General features: G+C 48.4%; 1 protein-coding gene across 1 annotated transcript in view; it reads left to right on the top strand.

The window, feature by feature from the left end:
* ITGAE (integrin subunit alpha E) overlaps nt 1-21,751 on the top strand; it is a 771,961-nt gene that overhangs the window by 121,189 nt on the left and 629,021 nt on the right. Inside the window, exon 6 of the mRNA XM_086955032.1 lies at nt 3,822-3,890. Coding sequence (XP_086811158.1) covers nt 3,822-3,890 — 69 coding nt within the window. The remainder of the gene's footprint in view (nt 1-3,821; nt 3,891-21,751) is intronic.

Below are 21,751 nucleotides of genomic sequence, written 5' to 3'. Positions count from 1 at the left end.
TACCGTGAGGGTACTTCCCCCCCGGTCACCCCCATATGCTCTGCGTATTATCTCCATAAGGGAGATAAATTTACTGCTCACCAATCATGACCTTACCGCCTGACCAAGGAATAGCACTAAATGCGACAATAAAACCAGCCTGTAAAAGAAACAATCATCTCCTGTCACAATATTAAGACATTAATAATTATATTTACAACTTTAACGAGGTCCACCTGCAAATAAAATAACACAATCCTAAACTTTACTCTATCAACCCTGCTTTAGGGGACCTTGGGTGGGAGAATTAGAGAACAGCCTCCTAGTGAGGCTGGTGTAACCTAAAGGTGGGCTGTGGGAGTGGCAAGCAAAGAGGCAGATTTCGCCGCTCCTCAGCCTTTCATTCCTCGAGTATGGATGCCAGGCCGGTTCTAACCGGCCTAGCGTTTGGGCAACATGCGACCCGGAAGTGATTGTAATCACTGACGGGTCACACGTCTCTACCCCTGACCAATGGAACGACGAGGCAGGCCTGTCGCACAGACAAACCCACCCCTGTGGTGATCGAAGGCCGGCCAACCGCCATACATTTGGCAAGGCCGATGCCGGCCCCGCCTCTCTATTTGGTCAGGTACGACCTAGACCCCCTCCTCCCTTCTCGGTATCTGAATTAGTAACACGTTTTACTACTAGAATGAAAGTGTTTGGATAAGGGGGTCATGACAACCCCCAGGCTGTATTTATTAACATGAGAGTACTTCCCCCCGGTCACCCCGTACACTCTGCGTATTATCTCCATAAGGGGCCCTTGCAGTTGTGCGCCATTGTGCATGTGCAGGGTGGCCAACCAGCCTACCGGAAAGCTTAACTCCCACTCCCCCTCACCCATCCAGCCAACCGGCTGTAACTGCCCCTGGAGTTCTATGAGAGACCACTAGTCCCTCCCCCTTGGGCGAAACCATTCAAGAATGGCACCTCCCCCTAAGGACCTTAAATTTACCGCTCACCAATCATGACCTTACCACCACAGGCCTGCATAGTTGACTGACTATCTGGCCCCCCATGCTCACTGAGAGGTCATGACCTCTCTCTAACAAACCCCCCCAACCATGCTAGCAGATTCTCCATAAAGATCTCGTTACCCAATTTAGACAGATAGACGCCATCTTTTAAGAAGCATGGCTCCCCCCTGATGCACCCGTGGGCGATAGTTTGTAAATGCGGGGCCTTGAAGAATCTCCCTACTTTATTATTAATCCTCCTTACAGAATGGTTCAATGCCCTAACAGAATCTCCCCCCCCACTGACATCTTGATACCGTCTGTGACCAACCTATGGTGCACCCTGAATGTCCTAGCCAGCCAACCCACTTCAGTAAGTAGCATCTCCATCACTCCCCTTCTGCCTAACTTCATCAGATCGTTCCCTCCCAAATGTACGATAAGAATGTCAGGTGGACCCCCTCTTGTTTTCAGCAAGTCTAACACAAAGCCTCTAAATTGACTAAAGCGGAGACCCCCCTGCCCAAGGAATGACACCCTAAAACCTGCTTGCCTTGCTCTGGACTCATAATTGCCTGAAAGAAAAAGTGCATTCAAGCGTCTCACGTATGAATGACCAACCATCCAAATGACCTGTGGTCCTCTGCTGTTGCTGTGCTACCACTGGTTTCCCCCGTGCGTGACAGGCCGGAGAAACTGAAAATTGAGCAGAGAAGAAACAAAGGTTCAGAACAAGGACATGGGGGGTGTGGCCGAAAGGACTGAAAGGGCTGTAATGGAAGGGCCTTTAGACTGTCTTGTGACCCACAGCCAAATTGGTCTAACCAGGCGATCACATCAATTTGATTCGAAGAGAGTGAGGGGTAAGATGCCTTTGCCCTCCAGAAGGCTTTGTCATACTCCTTCCATCCCACCCCACCATACTTGTCATCAAGAGCGGTTCCTCTATATGGGCTATGGGGCTACGCCCCCTTTAGTTTTCTGCCCCAAATTGTTTGCTTTGAACGTCACTGTGATAAGCAGTTAATAAAAAACACACAAACAAACTCTGTTCCCTGTCATTCTTAAGCAGTGAAGATAATTTTTTAATCTTGAAAACATCGATGCACCACATGTCATGTAATGAAATACGATGGCCATTTGCAGCCTATTCCCTGGGGCTGCAATTATTTGCAGAGGTGATAGTTTCACAGCCCGGAGGTCTGTGATGTCATCAGCTCAGCAAAGCAATAGCCTCCTCAGCTCAGCTCCTCCCCTTGAAGAACTTTTAGCCCCGGGCGCTTCAGGCTGAAGCCCTGCAGCACCTGGGGCTTCACATCAATCAAGGACTGGAGCTCGCCTCTCCACCCTTCCCCACATCATCACAGACCGGGATTGGATTACTGCCCCCACCAACTCTGTGACGAGCAGGAGAAGGGTAGGGTTACAGGCTGCAGCCAGGAAGTAGGCCACTGGATTTTGCGTAGTGTATCAGCATGAGTTTTGATAACTCACTGCGCAGAATCCATTTCACAACTTCCCTCGCTTCACTGAGTGCACCAGTACTAAATGAGAGTCTGGACAGACACTGGAGAAGTGCACGTGCTATCATGAGTTAAGGTAAACTACGTAAACTGCGCCTGCACTCCTCCCCCTGGGAGGCCCGGCGCCCTGGGCCCGCCGCTGCACAGGCTTCCCTTTCCTCCTTCCTCCTCTTCTGGAGAGTGGGAGGGTGCCCTCTTGCAGGAGAGAGGGGTGTGTCTCCACGCCGCCTCCTTGGCAAGTCTCCAAGACAACACACAATAGTGAACAGATGCTTGGAAGCTGCTCCGCCACACAGCACTGCCGGTGTGTTCTTCCCTGACCTCACCTGTCCACGGTATACACCTTGGCAGGGTGTGGCAACCACGGAAATACGCATGTAAACAAGCATTAGCAATGCAATAGGACTTGAATTTACGCGAGACCTATAGTATTGAAAACGGGTGGCCTCGAGAAGGCACAAACACGGGGGGGGGCTTAGGGAGGGACGGGAAAAAAGTAGCCTGTGCAGGGAAGGGGCCAGTAGCCACAGAAGGATATAAATGACTGACATGGCTGTCATGGGGAGGGACTAACAAGCCTGTAACCGTTCGGAAGCGAGCATTTATAACTTAGGCCAATGAAAAAGATGGGCCGGAGAGTGAGCGGAGCTTCCACAAAGCTTCTACAATATAGTGTATACTACATGTCTCGCAAAGCGATGGCAGCGCCGTCGCGCTGCAACACTAAGTGAGACCTAAAAAGGAAGGGAATAATATAAGAGCCTCTTTTGAAGGAGGATCCCACCATTGGCCACTAGTTGCAAATAGCTGAAATTGCGTTTTTACTGTGCTTTAAGACTCTGTTCTTGTATGGAAGATTCTATACTTTAGTTAAATTAATTGTTGCTAGAACATTACTGCTTTGTCACAAAAATGATTGAAGTAGTGACAAGGAAAAATGAGCCATGATATATAAGCGAAAAAATTAATGAACACAGATTAGGGAGTCTAAAGTGTCAGATTCAATTATTTTAACTATAAACATTTTTTAGAAGTATTAGAAGAACATTTCTGTATTTTTGCCTAAAACAGATCGGAGCTCTGCAGTCCATGTACATCCAGTAAAGCGGTAAAAGCATTGCTTACCTCCCACACCTTTCTGTAAAGACTATCATTTTCCTAAACATGCCAGGAGTGAGGTTCACAGACAAAGATTTGGCAACATTTGCTCATAGCCATAACGCACCACTGCAAGTATTTAAAACGATGGTTGACGTGCAAAAGATGTACACACTGAATGTACGAAAATAATGCTGAAATGTTCATATTTGCTTTTTAGCCGAGGAAGGCCTGAGAAACAGAAACAGAAACAACAACAACGGCAATGGGGATTATATTGAAAGCAGAGGTAAGGGTCATTCGGTAACAATTCATGTCAAAGTTTCCATTTGCTTTTTATGAAGGTGATCACAAAGCACTGACGAGTTCACCTTTTACAATCCAAAGGTTAGTGCAGACATACTTGCTTGACTTGACCCATCACTCTCAGATGTCTAACCGTTGAATTGAAATATCTCGGCAGATCCAGCCAATTTAAAGACAGGTGCTGCTGTTACTCAAATTAAAAAGGGCAATGATCAGGGAATATCAACAACCATGAGTACATCATGGCAAGATTTGGCTTTAGTAGAATTGTTAAAGGAGAGTAATTGGATGTGTCAGGAAAGTAGTTGTAAGGCGAGGCCCCTGGGCGCCACTGGATCACTGACAGTTCTAGCAAAGTTCTTCAAAGATTTCATGCCATGGAGTTTTATTCTGAGAGTGAGAAATTAAACGTAGACCCTCTCCTTTAAATAACAGTGACTATTTAAAGGGAGTATATGAACCTCCATCTATCAATTAGGGTTTCCTGATCATTTTCCATTTATTTGACCCGGGACTCATGGGATACATGTCAGTGACCTACATTATGGATGCAAGTATCTGACCAACGCAGCCATCAGATGGAACAGATGTCAGAACAATACAACAAACAACAAAAAACAAACAAACAGTGGCCTACTTTGGCATTCTAGGCTTGAAAGGCTAGTGCCATACAATCAATCTACAGCCTGTTTCTTCTTCTGGTTTGAGCAAAGGCTTCTGAAGAAGGTTTTCAAAATTCAAATAGTGTCCTCCTACATGTGTCACTTTGATGTCCTTTCCGTCTTTTTCTTAATAATATAAAGGACTCAACTGCATGTATTCATTACAAGAATCTGTAATTTTTTTTAGTGATTCAATTCACACAATTCTCTAGCAGTGCACCCACATAGCAGAGTGCCCTGTCTGCCAAACTGACGGTCCACCCGCTCTATTTAAAGTCAGGCGGAACATCATGTTCCCGCTGGTAAAGGCCCCAGCTGGCTTAGAAAGGCAGACACCTTAGACCGATGGCCCAAAGGAGTTTGGGTCATAGGTCTTAGTACCTCAGACCATCCACCCTATTTAGAGTGGACGACTTACTGTTTTTTCCTGTTCGGGATTGCTTGGAAAAGCCAGGGTTGAGAATAAACTCCTGCTTTAGGAGATTGTTTTTGACAAGCTAACTTTGCAGCACAGCCACATTAAACATGGCGCCCACTCAGCAATCTTGCATGTCTAAATATGGTGGACTGTAGTCCAACAGGGCAGTAGAGTACATGCCTCCTCTTGCCTGGCATAAAGTAATACAGCTCCATACTCTTAGTGCAGGGGCGTAGCTGGGGAGGGGGAATGGGTTGATTCATCCTCTTAATAAATGTACTTATTAATAAACAGTTGGGCACAGGAGCTTTCAGTCGAGTATGGTAAGGTGCCTCTCAGATTTCACCTGGGATTTTTAAGTACTCACTCAGACAAAAACACACACACACCACAATGTTTTTATTCTATTTTAAGTACCCTCTCACAATCCACACCCTTTCCTTTTCCACTGCCCTTAAGCTTCTCTAGTGCGCTGCTTCTGATATATTGATTAACATAATACGCTAGGGTGATTGACGGAAAATTTGAAGCTCAAACCCCTCCCCCTCAGTCATACTGACCAAGCTACGCCTCTGTCTAACTGAGCCTTCAAATCTAATTCAGTATCCTGTCAGCAGTGGTTAATTATTTTTATTTTAGGTATTCGATATAGTTGCGTTAGTTACAGGCAATATTTTACCACAGCTAGAGCATCTGAAATATGACATGCTGTCCATAGAACAGTGGTGTTTAGCTAAGACTCAATTACACAAACCAGCAAGTTACAGGAGGGAGGGAATATGTGACTGTGACATACAATCCAGCAGACTGAGCCATTTCGCTTTAAAATATCCATATTACATAAGAGATGGTCATAATTTCAGGCACAGGGAGATGCCTAGAATTACAATGATACTGGCCTAGTGGGCCAGATGTAGGATTATTACTGGGGTTTCATAAATCAAAGGATAGCAAGTTGACCTACTAGTCTTTCGTTTCCTGTTTTAAATGTGTCCAGTATTTAGTGTGTCTCTCTCACATACCTGTAAACATACATAGCCATCTACTTTAGATTTAAAGACTTTCTTTAAAGACAGTTAGGAGGACACTAAGGACTCATTAATTTCAAATACACCAATAATTACTTCCTGGTGACTATCAACAAATGCTATAGGTTCAATAAACTTGTGTAGTCAAAAATATGAATATATGTTTGTGGAACTACTAGTAGGAGTTTAATCATTTAACAATCCGCCCAGACACTCATAACGTGTCACATATGATTTTGTCAGTTAAAAGTCATATGAATTCATGTGTCATTCTTAAAGTAGACACCTGGGGATACTCCTAAACAAGCCAACACATGTGTCAAATGGATCAATCTCCAACGCTTCCTACTTCCTAAAATCCTCCTGTTGCTGAAATCTGACTATAGTGTAGAGTTGAACAAAGCGCTTGTCCTGTCCGTTTGGACTGTCATAACTCCATTGTACCGCCCTTCCAAAATATACATTGCCACGGTCTGGAAAGAGACCGTATCAAGCCTGCTGTGAACGCTCTTCACGGGCTACTGGTTGAAGTCCGGATACATTCAAGGTTTCTCCAGCCTTCACAGAGTCTTCCTGGTTAAAGGACCATACTAGTGAGAATTCTCTGCTCATCATTTGCCAACTTGATTCAGCTACCTTCATTCAAACAAATAAAATACTAAGACAGATCCCTAGGAGCCCCTCTTCTGGAAATTTGAACCACACTTAAATGTGTTTCAGAAAACTGAACTATTCATATTCACTCTCACCAACCTGATGGTCGGTCAAAGCCTATGATAGCAGATCACCTGTTGAGAAACACACCCACTGTGATCCATGCTTTCACCCCGTCCATCACTATTTCTGCTGGTTGCACACTCGAGATAGCGATCAAGACCTCTGATGTAACCGAAAGGTAAGACACATTACAAAAAACACGCCAAATGAAAAAGACTTTAATGTAACTGAATGAAAAAGACTACCCTGGTAACTACTCGTTTCTCTGCATCTCTATTAAACCAAAGTGACACGCCATTTTATAGATAATCTTTATCTCTGCCTTCTGGAGCATGCACTTTTGTATTTTACTTTACCCAATATCCATTTAAAATAGCTCCTTGAAAGAATAAATGTGAATCAAGTAACTAGCAGTCTAGTGCATATTAGTAAATTGTTACCATACAACCTCCTTTTAGCACCAATGTATTGGCCTTAGCCATTAGCGGTGTCTATTTCTTATTCAAATGACAATGAAGTATCCAACCACTTTAAAGACTCCTTATGATGAAGAGGAAAAAAAAAAGAAAAATACTTTGGTCCTTTACATTTTCCTGCTTTGGGATTGGCGTTAGCCAAGACATTTTGTTTTTAATTTAATTCTGTACATATTTACTGGCCGAGGCTTTCAGCCAGCTCTGTTCATCCATTGGGCTCTTGTAGTGTCCTTTACATGTTGCCTTCGCCCACCACAGCACACCACATGGGGCACAAGTCAGCTACGCTGGCATAGGTGCAAATTCAGGATGGTGAGTCTAAAAATTCAGGACAAAGGGTCGAAATTCAGAGCAAAAATTCAGGACAAAAGGTCAAAATTCAGGACAATATTCTGTACCAAAAGGTACGTTTTATAAACAGATCAGAGGAGGTCGTGCAATAGTATACAAGTAAGTAACTATACAACCAACATGAGTACGAGTCAAAATAAGTTTATATATGGTTGAGAAACCGTGCACTTCACATTTTTCGGTAAGCGAACAACTTTGAGCAACTGTGCAAGTCTTTTTGTGGTATTTCATATGATCTTAATCTATTTATATGGTTACTGCACTGGGTTGTCCAGTCTGATATTTTGTTTACAGTTCATAGTCCTGAGCAGACACACCAGCCTGTCTTCACGTGTGCAGCCCAATAGCAGGGCAGATGATATCCACATTTACAGTCCCCAGAACTCTGCTTTTGCTTTAATAGCTCTTACTAAAAAGTTGGAGCCTTGAAGCCAGCTCTACTTTAAACATTAACATTGTTCAGTCAAAATAACCCACCTTTCATGAATTCCAACAACGGTGTACATATTTTGTCATTTATGGGATTGTCATGGGAATGCAGTGGAAATGCTTTAAGAATGTTGAAGCTCGAGGTAATGGCAAAGCTAGCACCTCTTAGGCACGGCGGTTACACAAAATAAAATGATTGATAAAAGTATCCTCCTTAATGTTTTGCAATTAAACATTTACAAACATCTTTGTACAACTGACCTTGCACCATTTCCCCAGGAATTCCACCTACATTACCCAGTAAATCAAGACCTTTTGTTTGCTCTCTTTCATCCTAATTGCGGAGATACCACTCTTCTATACTACCTTAATCTTGAAACTATTTTGGCCAGTGAGATTTGCTGTAACTTTCAGTGATAGGACAACTTAGGAAAGAATATTGCAAAGTGTTTGTAGTGGTTTTACATTCAATTTGTGAAATGGCACGCAAACTATATAATGGATATGCAGCTAGGGGTAAAAGAAATATGTTCGATCATCAGGTAGAGAAATGGCACTTGATGGTAAAACATTTTCTGTATTACCTTTTAGATGCAGAACTGGGGGGGATATTACCAACAACTAGCGATAATTATCGCTATGTTGGTTTAGCGGTGATTTTTTTATCGCAGAGCTGCGGCGATTTTTATCACCTAGGAACCTTGCTATTATCAAGGTATATCTCCTAAGCGATAAAAATCGGCCTAAATGCATGAATATCGCTGAAAAATCAGCGATATTCATGCAGTACCGAGCTAATGCTCTTAGCCATGTTATCCACCTCCCATTGGATAACATGGATAAGAACTGCTCAGGGCAGGTGTTAGCTTTTGGAGATATTCACGCTAAGCGCGAATATCTCCAAAAGTTGGTAATAGGAGATAGCGATATTAGCGACTGTTTCCAGTCGCTAACATCTTGGCACGCCCACTTTGCATGTCATTAGTGATAAATATCACTGAAATGCAAAGTGGGTCCCAAGATGGTCGCTATCTCCTACTAGCTGTCGCTAACCGGTGTTAGCGACAGCTAGGTAATAGGGAGATAATTTTATCTCCGCTTTCTTGGCTTTTAAAGCCAAAAAAGCGGAGATAAACCCCCTTGATAATATGCCCCTAAATATGTAAAGAAAGCAGCCCTTGGTAAACCGATAGCATCTCAGATGTTTCAAAATCACCTTTTGTCCGGGCAAATTTCAGGAAATTTAACTCCTGTCCCGTTTTTTAGAGAGTAGGCGGGTGAAAACTGTGGGAGGTGTTTTTTATGTTTTACAGAGCAGGGATCGTTGGAAGTTGTTTCAAGAAAGCAATCTAATTAACAGGCAAGCTTCTGGGTTTAAAAAATGTATTTTATGTATGTTCTAGCTACCTATTCTGTAATTCTCTGCTGAGGAGCGCTGTCATTCTGTGCGCTCGCTTGAAATAAAACTGTAGCCCCTTGGTAACCGATAGCATCTCAGATGTTTCAAAATCACCTTTTGTCCGGGCAAATTTCAGGAAATTTAACTCCTGTCCCGGTTTTTAGAGAGTAGGCGGGTGAAAACTGCGGGAGGTGCTTTTTATGTTTTACAGAGCAGGGATATTTCGCAGTTGTTTCAAGAAAGCAATCTAATTAACAGGCAAAGCTTCTGGGTTTAAAAAACTGGATATTATGTATGTTCTAGCTGCCTATTCTGTAATTCTCTGCTGAGGAGCGCTGTCATTCTGTGCGCTCGCTTGAAATAAAACTGTAGTCCTTATACTATTTTCGTGAAATGTTCAGTTTTTTCACTTTAACATTTTGGTCACACTAGTATGTGTCCTAATCTGTTATCCTTGTTACTTGCTTAACAATGGAGCTTTTGTTGTTGTTGCTTGCTTCAGTATAAAACATCTGTGAGATAGCATGCCTTCTTACATTCACGTTCACAATGTAATGTCCCGCGGGACACGCTCTAGTGTTCTGCAGGAAGTTGGACTTCCAGCCACTCCCTGGAGGGCTGGACACACTACACCCACAGACCCATCCATCACGGGTGTCAAGAGTGAAAAAGGGCCCGAGTGCACGTGCTCGTAGCCAGTTTTACTGTGCCAAACCCCCTGGTGTCTGTGTGCGTCCTTGCCATCATGTGGGCCTGAGGCCCGACACTATACAGAACATATCACTGCTTTGCCTTATTTAAAGTAGGACAAGAAAGCCACAAGAAGCAAGTCAGAGAGATGAATGAAGGGGGTGCATGGGCAGTGACCTAGCCAACATAGCAAACATTTTGAGATGAGCTCCTGCATTTGCAGTAAGTAAAGAAGAAATTTTTCACTTCACGCAACTTAACATGAACTCTTGCAATTAACACCCATTTCACTTTCAAGCAGCCTTTACACAAGCAGATTAACCACTTGCCCGCATTTACATTTCTTTAAAGAAAACGCCCCAGGAAAGCCGCCTGGCTGTCCCTCCCTCTGAATCACCTCACAGGAGACCCTCTCCCTGCCGGGCCCCGGGGAAAGCAGAGTCGCAGACTAGTCTTCCCCCGGGGTCTGTCGCGCAGGGGATAGGCCAGGTAGGGGAAGGGGAGGAGTTAGGGGGTGGGTATTTAAGCGCGGGGGAGGAAGGGAACTTCCTCTTTTCTGCGCCTGGCACCATCGGGAGGGAGCTCAAAAGGAGCTAGTTAGGACTAGTTTCTGTGAGGCCTAGTGCTAATTTTGGTTGGATTTCGCTCGGAGCTGTTTTACGGCAGCTGAGTTTCATCTTGTCGCTTTGTAGGCGGTTTTTTCTGGGTACGATGTCTGGTGTGTCTGCGGAACAGGTCCGTGAGGCCTTGCTGTTGCTTGTGAGGGCCGGCCGGGATGACCTTATTAGGCCGGGGGTCATGGAACAGGCGTGGGTGGGGGCCACCAGGGGCACACGTGCTGCCTCGGCCGGGGTCAAGGCGGCAGTGTTCGCCTGCCAGGAGGACGAGCTGGACACTGTAGGGGGGTCTGAGGTCAGGAGGGGGGACGGTGTTTCCAAAGATCCGGCGAGGGGCGGGATGCGCAGGAGCACCTCCACGCGGGCTTTCCCTCCGCTTGAGTTTCTGCCTGGGGCCTCGGGATCGGCCGCGAGGGCCGCGCCTTACGCACTTCCGCCCCAAGGTCCCCTGCTGGTGCCGGCCGGCGCCTTGCAGGGGGAGGGGCAGGCGGGTGCCCCTGTTGGGCCTGCTCTGGTCCTGGTTGGGTCCCCGGGTGGTGTGGGGCCCACAGGCCTGTCGGCCACCTTGCCAGTGATGCTTTTCGGGGGGACGGGCCTGGGGTGGTATTGCGGGAGGCGAGGGAGCTAGTGGAGGAGACCCCCATTGACTTGTCCAGGGGTTCCAGGGCGGGCACCCCGGCCGTTTTGGGGCCGGTGGCGGCCGGGGTTTTGGCGGGCCGGAGCGGGTCCCCCGCTCTGGTCCCCATTGGCGGGCCTGGATGGGTGCAAGGTTTCCGGCAGGTGGGTTTCTTTCCCCAGGGGGGTGATTTCTTTGGCTACTGCCCGCCCCCCCCCCTCAGATCTGGGGTTCCGTTTCTTGGGAGGAGAGGTCCCGCGGGGAGCGGATTTTGGAGCAGATCCAGGAGGTCAGGTGGGCAGAGGCGACGCGCGCCAGGGTGGGTGCGGTTTGGGGCCATGAGATTGAGGGTCCACCCACCCCCACCTCTGAGGAGGAGCGGGAGGCGGAGAGGCAGGAGGATGAGGCCAGGAGGGCTAAGGCGAAGAAGGCAGGGCAGGCCGCCCCCCCTCCGGGGGGTGCGGCCGGAGTAGGAACGGCCGGGACGGCTTTGAGGCCCGATGGTGCCGGGCCCGCTCAGGTTCGAGCGACCTGAGGGGAGGGAGGGGATCCAAGTCGGCGGTTGTCGGCAGAGCCCGGGGGCGCAACACGGCTCCGAGACGCAGGCCGGAAGCAGTAGGGCAGTCCGCGGCGGCTGTCCCTCCACCGAGGGATCGGGCAACTTCAGCACGTGGCGTTTCTGGAATGCGTGGACGAGGGAGTGTGCAGAAAGGTGTGAAACGTGCGGTGAATGAGGTGGTCAGCGAGGGTGTTGATCTGGAACCGGTGCTTGAGCTGGATTACAGTGCTGAGAGTGAGGAGTTGGAAGAAGGGGAGGTGCGGGATGACCTGGAAGGCATAGGCGGCGCAGCGGGAGACAACGACCTTGGTGTGTTGCGGGTCGAGGCTGGGACGAGGAAGAAGGCCGGATCGTTGGCGGTCCGGGGGACAGAGTCCAGAGGAAGGCCCCGGGAGCGGACGCCGGCACTCACAGGTGAGGGAGCCTGGTGAGCAGCTTGGGATGACGCTCCTCGGGGGGGGGGAAGGCCGGAAACGCACCTGCCGGTCTGTGGGTGTGGGGGACGGTTCTGTGCGGGAGGGGGAGAAGCCATCCGGCGGTCCACCTGCGGATGGTAAGAAGGTGGATGGTAAGTCGGTCACTTTGGGGGTGCAGACGGACAAAGGTGATGGCAAAGAAGAAAAGGGGGTGAAGGTGCCTAAGAAGATGCCTTATATGGGGCTGGCGATGCCTCTTGGGTCCCACTTGTCGTGTTGGAGCTACAATCGGGGGTACTGCTCCAGGTACCCTTGTAAGTTCAAACACGAGTGCTCGAAGTGCGGCGGCAAACACGCCCTTACACAGTGCCTCACGCTCACCACCCCCTCCGAGCAATGGAAGAACGCGAGGGGGCGGGGCCAGCCTGGTCCGAAGGGCGCATACACCGGTTAGGGTGGAGGCGATGGCCCCGTGGCTCGCGTGCTATCCGGATCGCGAGGCCGCGGCGCGGCTCTTCTGGGGGTTCACTGAGGGCTTTCGGGTGGGCTACCAGGGTCCCAGGGAGCGTCGTTGGGCTGAGAACTTGAGGTCCGCGAAAGAGTTGCCGGGGGTGGTCGCAGCAAAGTTGGAAAAGGAGGTGGCGGAGGGGAGAGTGGTTGGCCCGTTTACTGACTGGCCATTGCCGGACCTGATCATTTCTCCGTTGGGGGGTGGTGCCGAAGAAGGAGGAAGGGGAGTTCAGAATGAATTACCATTTGTCATGGCCGGAGGGTCCATCGGTGAATGACTTCATTGCAGAAGAAGAATCGAGAGTGCTGTATGCGTCGGTGGACGATGCGGTCCGCCTGGTGAGGGCTTGTGGGCCGGGTGCGGAGTTGGCGAAGTGTGACATTAAGTCGGCTTTCCGTCTCCTGCCTATTCACCCGGCGGATTTTTCGCTTTTGGGTATGCAGTTTGGGGGTGCCATCTACGTGGACAAGGTTTTGCCCATGGGGTGTGCCATCTCCTGTGCTCTGTTTGAGCTTTTCAGCACTTTTTTGCAGTGGGTCATGGTACGGGTCAGTGGGTGCCGTGAAGTCACCCACTACTTGGACGATTTCCTCTTCCTGGGGAGGTCGGAGTCCGGGGATTGCGGCAGGGCCCTGTCGCGGTTCCAGGCTTTGGCCTTGCAGTTTGGGGTGCCTTTGGCACCCGAGAAGATGGCTGGTCCCAGCTGTTGCCTCACATTCCTGGGGATTGCACTGGACTCGGTGCAGTGGTTGGCGCGCCTGCCTGCGAACAAGGTGAAGGAGATTCTTGCATGTCTGGAGTGGGCTGTGGGGGAACGGCGGATCCCTTTGCGGGCGGTGCAGAGGCTTCTGGGATTCCTTAACTTTGCGTGCAGGGTGGTGCCGGCAGGGCGGACGTTCTGCAGGCGGCTCGGCATGGCCATGTCGGGGGCAGTGCTTCCGCATCACAGAGTGAGGATTTCTTTGGGGGTGAGGACGGACTTGAGGACATGGATTACCTTCTTGCAGGATTTCAATGGGGTGTCCTTGGATTTTGACGAAGACAGGGCGGTCTGGCAATGCCAAATTTACTCTGACGCAGCAGGGTCAGCGGGGTTTGGTGTTTTCTGGGATGGAAGGTGGTGTGCGGAGAGCTGGCCGGCCTCCTGGATCAAGCAAGGCAGGAGCATTGCCTTTTTGGAGTTTTTCCCTTTGCTGGTGGCACTGGTGGTTTAGGGGGAGGAATTTCGTAATAGGTCTGTGCTCTTTCACGTCGACAATATGACGGTGGTGGAACTGGTCAATCATCAGAGGGCGAGGGACCTGCGAGTGCTGCGGCTGTTGCGTAGGTTCATGTTGGCGTGCCTGCAGCTGAATGTGGTGTTTCGGGCTAAGCATGTCCCTGGGGCGAATAATGACATTGCGGATGCTTTGTCTCGTTCGCAGTGGCAGCGGTTCCGACACCTGGCGCCGGGAGCGGACGCCTGGAAGACCGAGCTGCCGGCCGGCATCTGGGCCTTGGGGGAATGAGGATGATTGGTCTGGTGGAGGGTTCGTTGGCTCCGACCACGAGGAGGACTTATCGTCTGGCATGGTCTGAATTTAGTACTTTCATGGGCTGGACAGTGGATGGTGTCGTGAGCGGGGAGTCGGCTGTGGTGGAAGGTCTGAGGGGTTACGTGTTGGCTTGCATGGACCGGGGGTTGACTGCGGCTACGATCTCTGGGAAGTTGGCAGGAATTTCCTTCTACTGTGTTTTGTTCTTGGGTTTTGACCCCACCAAAGATGTGGTTTTGGCTTGCATGTTGCGGGGGTGGGGTCGGGAGAGGGGGGCTGGGGGGGGTCGGCTGCGAGAGGCAGTGACGTTTGACTTGTTGGTTCGGCTGGTTGGGGTGTTGCCGGAATGCTGTTATGACCCGGTTGAGGTGGGCCTTTTTCGTTTATGCATGGTGTGGATGTTTTTTGGGGCTTTCCGGGTGTCTGAGCTGTTGGGCACGAGACGGGGGGCGGGTAGGTTGTTTGAGGAGGTGCGCGTGGATGTGGGGGGATTGGGGATTTGGCTGGGTTGCTCGAAGACGGATCAAATGGGCAGGGGCAAATGGGTATGGTTGAATGAGTCTGGCGGGGCGATTTGCCCAGTTCTGGAGTGGAGGTCATTCTTGGGGACGGGTGGGGAGTGCTGTGGTGAGATTTTTTGCCATGCGTCTGGTGCGAGAGTGACGGCTGGCCAGCTGTTGGCGGTGTTGCGTATGGCTTTGGGGCGTTTGGGGATGGATGGGACTGGTTTCGGCACTCATTCCTTTCACATTGGGGCTGCGACTGCGGCGGCCCGCCTGGGTTGGTCCTGGGACAGGATTAGGAGGATTGGGCGTTGGAAGTCGCGCTGTTGTGAGAGGTATGTGAGGAAGTAGATTGGTCCCAGGCAGGTTTGTTGGTTGTTGCACTGTTTTGTTGCCTGTTCTAACATCTTTTTCTTCGTAGGTTGCGTGGGTGGCCCGGGCGGTAGGACGGTGACTTGGATCGTTGGGCACTCCTTCGTGCACTGGGCTTCTCAATATGCAGATCGGCAGGTTTACGTCCGTAACCTGGGACTGAAGGGACAGTTGCACGAGATGAAATGGTGGGGAAAGAGTGGTATGCGATGGGGGGCACTACTGCCCTGGCTCGCGAAGATGGTCCCACAGAGGGGGTGCCCGGATTTGCTGATCATTCACTTGGGGGAGAACGACCTGGTGCAACTGTCTGGATTGGCGTTGCTGCAACTCATGCAAAGGGACTTGGAAGTTTTGAAATCAAGGATGGCGGGGGCCTGCATTGCCTGGACGGAGCTGGTTCCCAGAAAAGTGTGGAGAGGGGCTGTGAAACATGGGGCCATTGAGAAGGCCCGGAGGAAACTTAATAGGGCGATGAGACTCTACTGTGCGGACAGGGACGTTAAGGTCATTGCACATCCTGGGATTCGACTGGAGGAGCCGTTAGCTTTTAGGGAGGACGGAGTGCACTTGTCTCGGCTGGGCAATGCGCGGTACATGATGGAGTTGCGGGATGTGGTGAGCAAGTTGTGGAACGAGTCTATCTGGTGTCGCCGGGAGTGAGTGGTAAGGTGTCGGACGGGCATCCCTGTAGGGGGTGGGGCACTGAACCGCCCTACAGGGGGTTCACTGGTTGGCAGGATTCGAAGGGACAAGGGGGTCAAGAGCGGGCACACCCATCCCTTGGGGGGGGAGTTTGCATAGGACGGATAGAAGCGTGAATGGAATGTTGCAACGACTGGGGGCTGGAAGACGGTGATTGACGGGCAAGAGAAAGGTGTTTGGAGCCTCTAGGGCTTGGTGATGAAGCGGAGTGAATGAAACGAATGGGGGGGAGTGTGAGTGGGGGTTTGCTGTTACTGTTATTGTTGATTTATGGTTATGTACAGATTCGCAGTTCTGGTCTAATAAAATGGCCTTTTACGCTGACACTGCGTGGTCTGTTTATTGCGCGATGCCGGGCCCCGGGGAAAGCAGAGTCGCAGACTAGTCTTCCCCCGGGGTCTTTCGCGCAGGGGATAGGCCAGGTAGGGGAAGGGGAGGAGTTAGGGGGTGGGTATTTAAGCGCGGGGGAGGAAGGGAACTTCCTCTTTTCTGCGCCTGGCACCATCGGGAGGGAGCCCAAAAGGCCACCCACCCACCCGGCAGCTGGAGGTGGTTTTTGTTGGGTCAGTCCATAGCGTTGCCAGTTTAGGCCAGAGCTGCTGTAGGCAGGATTCGAAGTGACAAGGGGGTCAAGAGCGGGCACACCCATCCCTTGGGGGGGGAGTTTGCATAGGACGGATAGAAGCGTGAATGGAATGTTGCAACTACTGGGGGCTGGAAGACTGTGATTGACGGGCAAGAGAAAGGTGTTTGGAGCCTCTAGGGCTTGGTGATGAAGCGGAGTGAATGAAACGAATGGGGGGGGAAGTGTGAGTGGGGGTTTGCTGTTACTGTTATTGTTGATTTATGGTTATGTACAGATTCGCAGTTCTGGTCTAATAAAATGGCCTTTTACGCTGACACTGCGTGGTCTGTTTATTGCGCGATTCCGCTTCAGCTGAGCCAGCTCAACTTCTGAACATTTGGGCTTCAGCGCAAAGGCTGAAATTATGGACAAATGCTGTCAGTGAAAACTTCCTACACGGACAATGGACATTATAGTAAATTCACGGTCAGTCCGTGAAAATTACGGACAGTTGGTCATCCTAGTCGCTCACTTCAGCCATTCCCTTACCTGACGGCAAAAGACGCCATTCTTCGCTTGAATAATATGCAGAGCCACACAATAAGCTGTCCCTCCTAGTGCCACAGACTGCTGTGCAATGTGTGTCGTTACATAAATATATGTATATATATATTTTAGCTTTTCAAGAATGCTTTATTTATACATTACGTGCATGTGAACAAAACATTCAACAACCAAAATATGAATTGGAAAATCCACAGGTCAGCAGCCAATGCCAGACCTATTGGCTTTGCCTTTACTTGTCTACTTCCTCTGCTTTGTCAACAGCAGTTTTCCGAAATGCAATCTTTTTGGCCCTTTGTAAAGTACCTTTCATGGTTGTCCGGAAGAAATTAGAATAGCCACTTTTTCTTTATTTTAGAGAGTTTCCCTTTTCAAAGTTTATTACTATACTTTTAACTGAAAAGTGAAATGGTAATTTAGTAGAAAGATTTATATTTGTATTTGCAAATGATTATGGGTGGCCTTAGGAATGAGTGCAGTGTATCCAAGCACACATTTTATCGTACAGTGTTACATTGTCCGCTACTAAGATGTAAGTAATTTTTCTAGGAATATCTATTTTAGTCATTGTTTGGCTCCCTCTGGGGACGCCGAGTAGTTATATATTACTTCTACATTTCTATCAATCTGAATACTTAGCCATTTCCAACAGATATCAGTGCCTCATAATTAAATATTGATTCCATTGATGAAGCATTGGAGCGCGCATATGGGCAGCTTATTTTTTGTTTTTGTCTAAATGCTGCTGCAAACTGCTCATTACCCCCAGGTCCCTTATGTCCTAGTCCCATTCATTAACATAGTGGAGATAACCATCTTGTGACAGAAAAAAAGAGCAGAGGCATGCTGGGACTCTAATACTGCCCCTCCCACCGGGAGTACATAAGCTGTACTTACCCAGCATCCCTTCTGTTCTTTTTTTCTGTCTGTCGACAGAATGGGCATGTTGTACTGTTCTGCTGGGCTGGAGGGATGTTCCTTTCTTCGTCCCCCGCTCGGCTGCCTGGCTGTGTGGGCGGGGGGGGGGGTTTCTTGGTCTGTCCCCCGACCTGCCGGGCTTGCTGGGGGTCATGACGGTATTGGCCGGTGTGCTGCTTGGCCTGCGGGCCCTTTGCGGCTGGTGCAGCTCATTGGAAGTTGTTTCCGGGTTGGGGGCTAGTCTCCTGTTGCTGGGCGTATTGGGAGTCATGCCGCCTCTCCTGTGTGCCGAGCCTTCCCGCTGTTGGGGTGGGGGCCTTGCTGCCGGTGGTGTCCGGCTCCTGCCTCGGGTAAGTCCTGCATAGCGGTCTTATGCTCTGGCGCTCTCCCTGAACTTTCGGAGTACCTCCTTGAGTTGTGTTCAGTCTGCTGTTCTGTTGTGGTGTTCGGCTGTGTCACGAGTTCGTCTCCCTGCTTGAACGACACTGCCTTTTACCGTTGTACGCGTCGTGGCTCTGTGCTTCGGCTTCCTGTCTGTTTTCTTTTCAGGTTGGCCTTCTGATGTTTCTTGGATGGGCTGCAGCGGCTCCTTGGGATGCTGGGGTTTGGACCCGGGACCTCATACTTTCCAGGCATGCGCTCTTCTGCTGAGCTACATCCCATACGGAACCTGCGTCTCTCACAGGGGGAATTGTGCTCTGCTGTCAGGATCCCAAATGACCCAGAACCGAAATTTAGAAAAGTGCACAGTACCAATTGGAAAAGAGAGCTGAGGAAAACACTTCCTTGGTCAACTCTGTGGCATTTGCGTAACCTTAAGAAGGCCGCCAGGGAGCTGGGGTCAGCTGTCTAGTTATCAGCGGTCGTCAGCAGGGAGCACCTGGGGAAGTGTACACTTCACTGAAGTGATTCCCGTGACTGTAAGACCTTTTTCGAGCGTCCGTAGAATTTTGGTGTAAGGGATATAAAAGTATTATTTAGAGATAGAAACCTGAGGCAATTCGTTCCTGGAAATTCCCCGAGGGTTAGCAGTATCAGAGTGAGCAGGAAACACTTTTGACGGGGCTTCTTTCTACACGGAGCCTCGTGTGCCGACGCATTCCAGCGACTTGTCAACAGAGAGCAAGAAAAGACAAGCTAAGTGTTTAATAGTTACATGACAATGGAAAGGGATAATTGTCGAACGCTAGTTTGTTGAATACTAAGGAAAAATATACTCACCAAGAAGTCAGAGTTAAGCCGCATCTAGAAAGGAAAAGAAAAAAGAAAGCAATAGATTCATGTCAAAAGAAAGTAATAAATATCGAGTTTTTTAATTTTGTTCAAATCATAGGAAAGAAATACTCACCACGAAGTTAGAGTAATTCAGCACCTAGAAAGAAATGGAAATAAAAGCTTGATGTAAGAATACAGTAGAGATTCAGGAAAAATAAGAGACTTATAAATAAATGTTGAAGAGGAAGATTTACCTAGTTCCAGCTGAGCAACTTGGGAATCTAAAAAGAAAAAGCAAGAAGTTAACGACGAAGAAGAAAACACATACAGAATTCAATCAGATATAAAAAGAGAATCCATATTAAGGCAACACACAGCATAGAGTCTGGTAGGTTCCTCAACTAATAAGACAAATTTAAATAGAGTAGGAGGAAAAGATATGAATTAATCTTGTTAACTATTTTCCAGATGTAAAAGCCAACCATCTAGCAAATAAGAAAAGAAACACATCCAACTCCAAGAAGAGAAGCAGGTCACTATAGGACCTAGGGTAGGTAATCACTTGAGAGACAATAGGGAAGAGATAGAGTAGTTAGTAGGGTAAAACTTACAATTGTTGTATATGCTTAGTTTCCTTAGGTATCTTCGGAAGGCTGATTGATAGCTGATGGAAGACCCTGACAGGAAATCCGAAAGTCCAGGACCAGTCTCTTCAATTGTTCTTTATTATTTTATCCAATTTTCCCCCTTCCCCCTTTCTAAATGATTAGCGTCATGATATCATTCTTGCTCTGATTGATTGGAAGTGGGAGTCGGGAAGCTAGCATCTTCTGTTCCCGTGCAAGTATTAAATATTAAAGAACAGTGATTGGTAAGCAGTGGCTCTGACAGAGTGAAGTGCCCACGTATTAAACTTGCACCTGAACAGAATGTTTGAGGGAATACGTTTGCAGACTCTGGGGGTGGTCTTGGAAGCAATACAGAAAGAGTTAGTAGCGGTTAAAGAAGAAAATCAAAGTCTAAGACAGGAAGTTATGAATTCTAGAAAGGAGACAGCAGAACTAGCACAGAGAATAAGACAACCGTACCCAGCAGGAAGTGAGAGTCCCTCCACTTCTGGGGGACACACAAATAAATTGACAACATAGGTTATACATTCCTTGTCTCCTGTTATACCCTTGGCTGCAACCAAAAGGTTTAGTGGGGACCCACAGAAAGCACAAGTATTTATCACGCAATGTTCCTTGCATTTTATGTGCCGCCCTTCTATCTTCCCTGATGCGTAATCTAAGGTAGCCTTCATTTTATCGTACTTAAGTGGAGACGCGGCAGCCTGGTCGATGCTGATAGTGTCACGTGATGATCCTCTCTTACAAAACTATGACGAGTTCAAAAAAGTATTCCTACGAATATTCGATCGAAGACGAATCTCTCAAGCAGTGGATAATAAGTTGTTGGAGCTTAAGCAAGGAAACAGAGATCTGGTGGCGTATTTGGCCCATTTCAATAAACTCATTATGGAAACCGATTGGCCGGAAAGTAAGAGAACGGCAATCTTCTACCGTGGTCTGCGTGATGAATTGAAAGATGGGCTGGCACAGATACCGAACCGTCCTACTGAAATATCCGCTCTAATTGATCTGGTGTTAGAGCTGATTTTCCATCAAGGAGAGCGAAGAGGGGAGAGAAAGGGAGAGTACAAAAGTATAGTTCCTCGGTTTGATAGAGCAAAGACTGATGTGGGAAGAGGCTCGGAAGGATCCTCTGGACCAGAGCCGATGCAAATAGGAGCTATCAGGGCTCCACTTTCTAAGGAAGAAAAAGAAAAAAGGCTGACCAGTAATTTATGTATGTATTGTGGTTCAAGTGGACATTTTGTGCGAAACTGCCCAAAGAAACCAAAAGGCTCCTTCAAGCCGAAGGAAAACTTGCAGCACCACCTGTAGAGAGAGTTGTACAGGTGGATGCAAGTGAAGAAAAACCTCCACAGGAACATCGTTTGGCAAATACATTACAGTCTTGTTCGCCACACTTGATATTGTCCATGACTATCAAATTTCGCCAAGAAACTATGAAAGGATTGGCAGTGATGGTTGACTCGGGAGCCACTGGCAATTTTTGTGACCTGAAATTCGCAGCAAGATTTGGGTTACAAGCAATCACCAAGGCAAAAAGTGAACCAGCTAGGGCAATAGACGGTACAAATCTCTCCTCAGGACCCATTGTAAGCCCCACCGAACAGGTAGAGTTAATTCGAGACAATGGGCATAGGGAAGTAATTAATTTCAATTTAATTGATGCTCCTCAGTTTCAGCTCATATTAGGACTTCCTTGGCTCACTGAGCACAATCCAACAATTGACTGGAGTAACAGGACAATAGAAATGAATTCAACCTATTGTCGAGAGAATTGTTTCGGAAGTCAAGAAGAAGCGAATAAAGAGAATCCGGCCCATGCCTTATGTTCAGCGGAAGCCACAGTGTGTGTAATCAACACGCAGTCAATACCTCAGGAATATCAAGATTTTGAAGACGTATTCAATGAACAGGAAGCCGAACAACTGCCACCTCATCGTGTT

The sequence above is a fragment of the Lissotriton vulgaris genome, chromosome 2_1 (genome assembly GCF_964263255.1).
Source record: "Lissotriton vulgaris chromosome 2_1, aLisVul1.2, whole genome shotgun sequence".
In the NCBI taxonomy this organism is placed as follows: domain Eukaryota; kingdom Metazoa; phylum Chordata; class Amphibia; order Caudata; family Salamandridae; genus Lissotriton; species Lissotriton vulgaris.
This window is presented reverse-complemented; position numbering and strand designations above follow the sequence as displayed.